Here is a 6,315-nt window from a genome sequence, read left to right on the forward strand (position 1 = left end):
GAACATGGAGAATTTGGTAAGGTGGTCATGCGTTGTCACGAATTCTGACTTGACATCGAAGAATAAGAGACGCTCACAACGTTACCTGGCGACGCACACATCGCATACGAACTGTCCCGGCGGACAAGAGTGCAGAACGTTTCGTCGGTGCACGAAGGGAGCGAAGGCGACCCGTCACACCTGCTGCTGAGGAACGCACACTCCCGTCCGAGGGCAGACGAACTCGTCCGCCACCGCAGTGTGTGCAGCCAACCTGTCCAGTGACAAAAGGGGTTCATTTTAACTTTTCAGAACCAATGACTGATGTTAGAAATATGCCACATTGTGCAGCCAACCTATTCAGTGATAAATGGAGTCAATTTTAACTATTCAGAACCATTGACTGATGTTAAAGATATGCACTGGTGAAACGCAGAACATCCCATTCGAAAGCTAATGTAACTATCTAATTAAGTTAAGCATATGAAATAATCTTAAATAGGTTAGGTCGTGTTGGAATACTTAGCCCACTTGTCTACGTATAGTCTTCAACTTTAGAATTTTCTAAGACTTCCCTAGATTTAGGTGGCACACATTTGAATCAGTATCCCTGAAAATTCAGATTTTCTCGCTATTGCTGACACAGTCATCATTGTTGATAAAATAATGTGCTGGTCCAAAGTGAAGTTCCCTCCTCCTCCCTAAATGAAAAGTTTTAAAAAACTAGTCGAAATGACTCCGCAGCCATTATTGTTGATTTACATAAATCAACAAACAGGCAGAGAGCGAAAATGAACTGGGGTTTTAATGAATAAACTTGTGTGTTTGTTCAGTGCTCGAATTTATTCAATAGCCACTGGTCTAGAATGAATTTAGGCTTTATTTCCAATGTGCATGAGTTCTGAAAAAAGAAAATATATTTCAGGATAATATATTTCACTAAGATGAAAGAAAATAAGACACAATTCGGCAAAGTCAGTGTGGCCAAAATCCATTACTTAACTACAAAGATATATATATATATATATATATATATATATATATATATATATATATATATATATATATATATATATATATATATATATATATTATATATATATATTGCCAGTAATAAAACCAAACTCCACATCAGAGGAAGGTTTCCCCCTAACTCAGTTCATATCAATCGTCTCAAGAAAGGATAAGGATTTTCGCCGTCACCAAATTCCAAGTAGAAATAACAAGGAAATCAAGACACTGGAACTACATAGATTGAGATAAAACTACGTGAGTATTGCACATAAATATTAAAATGAACACCAATATACATTAACAGAAGCAATTCAAAATCAACTTGAAAATGTTGAATCCCAAAAGGCGTTTCCGATGACATTTCTGCTGAAGGGAGTATCCGACATAAGCGAGTATCCAATACTTGAAAAGAAAGATAAGAAAAAGAAAAAAAGTATTATGGCTGTTCGTGCAAGGTGTCTGCTTTCAGGAGCTCTTCGATGTCACTTATACTCTTTTTCCAATCTGTCCACCCGCCTGTGGTGTTTTGCGTATGGTAACACTGGCGTCTCGGGCTTTAGATAGTTACATTCAGCTTAAATTCAACAATTATAATAATATCCTATTTCGAATATTAACAGTGTATTAATTCGCATAAAGCAAATTATTAATCCACTTTTCAGTTGCAAATGTACACACACATATCCTTTTATTTACCTAAAACTTACACATAGCGTAACTATCTAAAGCCCGACGCAGTGTTACCATACGCAAACACCACAGGCGGGTGGACAGATGGAATAAAACAGAGTATAGGTGAAAGATCGCTGTCGAAGTACATGGAGTAAATAAATAGCTGGCGTACTGGGTGGGATGTAATGGATGGCAGAACTAAGGCCTTCTACTAAGTGCGGTACAATTCATTCCTTCTTAAGTCATGTCTCTAGAGAGTAGAGACCACAACTGCCTACTATAGTAGATTCACATCAACCGTGCATCTGATGTCTAGGCCAGTCCCTTACGACGCTCCTGATTGGCTGTTGATAAGCCAATCACAGGGCTGGAAACTCTCCTCAGTCTCTCAAGAGAATTCACATAGGCAGGAAGTATGGTCCACCCTCTCCTGAGGGATACTTTTTGAAAGACGTATTCCTCAGGAGAGGTGAAAATGCATCCTGATTCTGTTGGAGAGGTGAAACATACATCCTGCTTATGTTAACTCTCTCATGGAGCGTCGTAAGGGACAGGCCTAGACATCAGATGCACGGCTGATGTGAATCTATTATAGTAAGATATTTAGAATTAAGTAAAACAGGAAATGCTGACGCGAACAGTAAAGACAGAACGAAATGATCTTTTGAGGAAAACTGATTCGGATAATAAATGAAATGCAAAATAACACAGAAAGAACATGACAAGAAAATGCCATAACAAGACATGAGAAAAAACGAACAAATTTGAGGGTGAAATATTACGATACCTTAGTCCAAATTTATGGATGTTGGAGCGGACTCGGCGACTAGTGACACTAAATTAAGTCGAAGCCGATTGCGTACAACATGAAAAAGGGTAAAGGAGGAGATGCACTCAGGCCAATAATTGAAGACTTTGAAGACTGCTCGAAAATAACATCGTATAAAGTTGATATAGAAACCTTTTCACGAACACACCGAAAGTTATACATCTAGGCCTCAAGAGTTACCAAATTCCACGAGGCCATTCCACTGTTGGCTCTGGAACAATGGAATTCGTCCGTTGAACCATGGCCTCATGGAATTCCATGCCGCGCCGAAATGAATTATATGCAAAACAAACTCCGGCGAAGGGTACTACCTCGTCCAAGCCATCAAGGGGGCAGTCCTTCCTGCCGTCGCAACGCCAAGCTGAAGGAATCTTCAGTCCTCCGAACACTGCATCATCAAATCATTGGTGCTGTCTGCTCCTGCAAATGAAAATGTGAGTAACTTCCAGAAAAAGTACAGCGGTTGCAATAGCATCTTTTGTTTAGTTGCAAAATTATCTTTCTGACTGGAACCCTCGTCTAGTGAATATCTAAATATATTGATTTGACTGGCGTCTTATTACTAATCATGAATTTGCTTAGCCATTAATGTTCATCTTCTGATAGTATTTTCCCTCTTTTTTTTTAACTACGACAAGAAGCCTGCATTGTAGAAATTTGTTGCAGCAGTTTAATGTTCTTGTGGCGTGTTTCACGGAAATATCTGCAGAGTCTTGACATGGTGATAATGGAGGGCTAAAATTTCTTATGGAGATGTGTTTTCCCGCCCCGTGCAATTAAAAGGATAGACTTCAAGCTTCAGTTTTGACTGTTGTATTGCATTATAAGCACGTACTTATTCGTTCTATCTCTTCATAGGGTATTCACGTTCTTTTAAATAATAATAATAATAATAATAATATAATAATAATAATAATAATAATAATAATAATAATAATAATAATAATAATAATAATAATAATAATAAATAATAATAATAATAATAATAATAATAATGCGACGGACCTTCCCTACTTCTATAACATCAGAAAAGATTGTTGTTTTAACTGTAATAATCTTTTACTTATATTTTTTTTATTCTAATAATCTTCTCTGGTGTGGAATGTCATACTAAATATTTTCCAAAGTTCATAGTCGAAAGGCGTGTTTAGGTTTAACTCGTTTTGGCAACATATTATCTCTAGCCATCTTTTGTAAAAGAAAAAAAAAAAAAAAAAAAAAAAAACACATACACACATAACGACCCAGGTCCTTTTCAGGCCAGTCACTAGCGAGATCCCCACACTAATGTTTTTCAGGCAAACTATTAATTCCTACTTCGAAAACGGATATTGCTTCCAGTAATCTGCAGACTTCCTGGAGGCTCTGAAGGACTCCTCTGAAACGGTCATTACTCCTTGGGATGGAAACTCTCTTGTCCACAACAAAGTTCAATGTCCAGAGGGACATAATGACAGCAAAAACTAGAAATCCCAGATGAAGGCAATAAACACATTATAGGTTTGCAGGGTAACTTTGCCTTCACCACTTTAGGGAACATCCTGTACACAGCGTGACAGAGTGGCGATGAGGTCCCATCTTGTGTTTTTTGCTAACTTTTCATATGGGCTAGTGTAGAAGGTAATGCATTCAGCAAGATCCAGACTTCTATGTCCTGTCTTTTATATGTGAGAGATGCTTTGATGGGTCACTTCTCCTAGACATGAGGGTAATCCAAGACGGTCTATACCAAAGCCACCAACCCCGACATCTGCCTCAGTGAGCAGTGCATGTACCCAAAAATCTTACGAGGAATTTCATGGGTGCTCCCTTTGTTTAACCTGGGAACAAACCATGTAAGAAATTGGCTTAACAAAGCAGTTCTTGCTAATGGCATCCTCTTAAACAAGAAATCACGGGCAAATCAGGCTGATCATGAATAAATGGTAAGGAGAAGTGGCTAGCAGAAGACAAGCAGAGCTGATAAAAAGTAAACAAGGACAAACTGCACTAACATACTGCACAGACAAATTAGCATTTAGGAAATTATTAATGTAGCAGTCTGTCACAGAAACAACAAAAATTGCCTTCCTCACACTATATGAATCATGACAAGGCAAGATCTCCTGAAGAATAATCCAGCACTTCCTCTAGGTATATTGATGAGGCAGAATATTGTCTATCTTTTCAATACCAAACATGAATCTGGATGTTTTCTTCTTTACATCAGTATGATGACCTCTGCTCACCATATGACTATCTTGACACTTAAAAATCTAATAGTTTCCAAGCGCTGTATGGGGCCCCATACTTGCTTAGTTTGCTTATGCCATGAGCCGGCTCTGCTGTCCACGACTGATAGAAACCAGAAAGGGAAACTGTTTATCTCCACCATGAACCATCAAGATAACTACTTCATTATGACCCTGTAATACCCTCGCATAGCACTAGAACCAAGCTAGACCAAGAAGAAAACTAGATCAAGATGGACTGTTCCCGCTTTCATCATAGGCAGAGGTAATGCCCAGGCACTGCTACTTAATCACACCAAAAGTAAAGGCTTCAAAGTCTCATGGTTGACTAAGTTTGGAGGAGCGCAATAGGGTTCCTTGTCCTTTCCACACCTTACCAAATTTACAAGCTGCCTTAGGGCAAGGATCGGTGCTAGCGTGAAAGCTGTCTTATATAAACCAACCAACTAACCTTCATTTGTAAAGTACATGTTGTTCTAAGGGTAAGTTGGTACTGGCATATAGCCAGCCTTATCAAAACAATGAAAATAATAATAATATGCTAAGGATAAGCTATGGTAGCATACGCCTGAAATTTCTAAACTAATATATGAGTCCACCTATGAACTTTGGAGATATACGTACGTGATCTGTCCCCACCAGAGAAGATCTTTAGACAGACAGAAAGTCCTTATAAAATATTCAATGCATTTATGAAAGTTCCATAATGTTTGGTTGCCAAATCATAATGATACTGATAATGGTTGCAGGTCCACAATAATATAGTATGTAGTATATGGTCTTTAAATGACTTCAGATGAACCTAGTACAAGGTTCGGAAGCTTTTAATATCCATTAAAGACCATATACTCACATACTATATTATTGAGGAGCTGTAACCATTGTCATCATTTTCGACACGGAAAACTGTGCCCACGATACTGATAATGTCATGAACAGACCCACCGTTAGTGGTGTGTATCCTAGCCACTCCAGCGCAAGACATCTCGTCCTCATTTGCATTACAGTCCTGCACTCCATCGCAGACTTTCCCTCTCGGGAGACAAGAGTTCTCCTTCACTGCACCACAGTCACCCGAAGAGCAGACTTTTCCTGCGTGATTAAGAAGAGTTTATTTCACAAACAAATAAAACACACAGAGAGAGCAGTTACTTTGGCAGAGTAGGCTCCTTCTCCAGCTTGAAAGTGGGAGGGGCCTTCTTTGGCTTATTCATTTTTCTAAACTGATAATTTGGACAAATGGATTGAATCGAATTGAATATAGACTTTGGGCCAAAGGCCAAGCACTGGTACTTATGAGGTCATTCAGTGCTGAAATGGAAATTGACAGTAAAAGGTTTGAAAGGTGTAAAGGAGGAAACCTCGAAGTTGCACTATGAAACAATTGTTAGGAGAGGGGTGGAAAAATTAAGATGAAGAAAGAGATTATGAAAGAGGTACAGTAAAAAGGATTGAAATGGTTGCAGCTATGGGAAGAAGGCACGCTGCAAGAACCTTAAGCAATGCCTACAGTGCACCGCAAGAGGTCCACTGACGGCACTACTCCCGTATGGGGTTGGACAAATGGAATACACTATTTTCATAGAAAGA

The 6,315-nt window shown here is 38.8% G+C and overlaps 1 protein-coding gene across 1 annotated transcript in view; it reads right to left on the bottom strand.

Annotated features, from left to right (window-relative positions):
• LOC135206508 (SCO-spondin-like) overlaps positions 1–174 on the bottom strand; it is a 7,551-nt gene extending 7,377 nt beyond the window's left edge. The window contains exon 1 of the mRNA XM_064237867.1: positions 86–174. Within this exon, the coding sequence (XP_064093937.1) occupies positions 86–101 (16 nt within the window). The 5' untranslated portion in view covers positions 102–174. The remainder of the gene's footprint in view (positions 1–85) is intronic.
• Between the last annotated feature and the right edge of the window lie 6,141 nt (positions 175–6,315).

Source organism: Macrobrachium nipponense, chromosome 31 (genome assembly GCF_015104395.2).
Source record: "Macrobrachium nipponense isolate FS-2020 chromosome 31, ASM1510439v2, whole genome shotgun sequence".
Lineage (NCBI taxonomy): Eukaryota > Metazoa > Arthropoda > Malacostraca > Decapoda > Palaemonidae > Macrobrachium > Macrobrachium nipponense.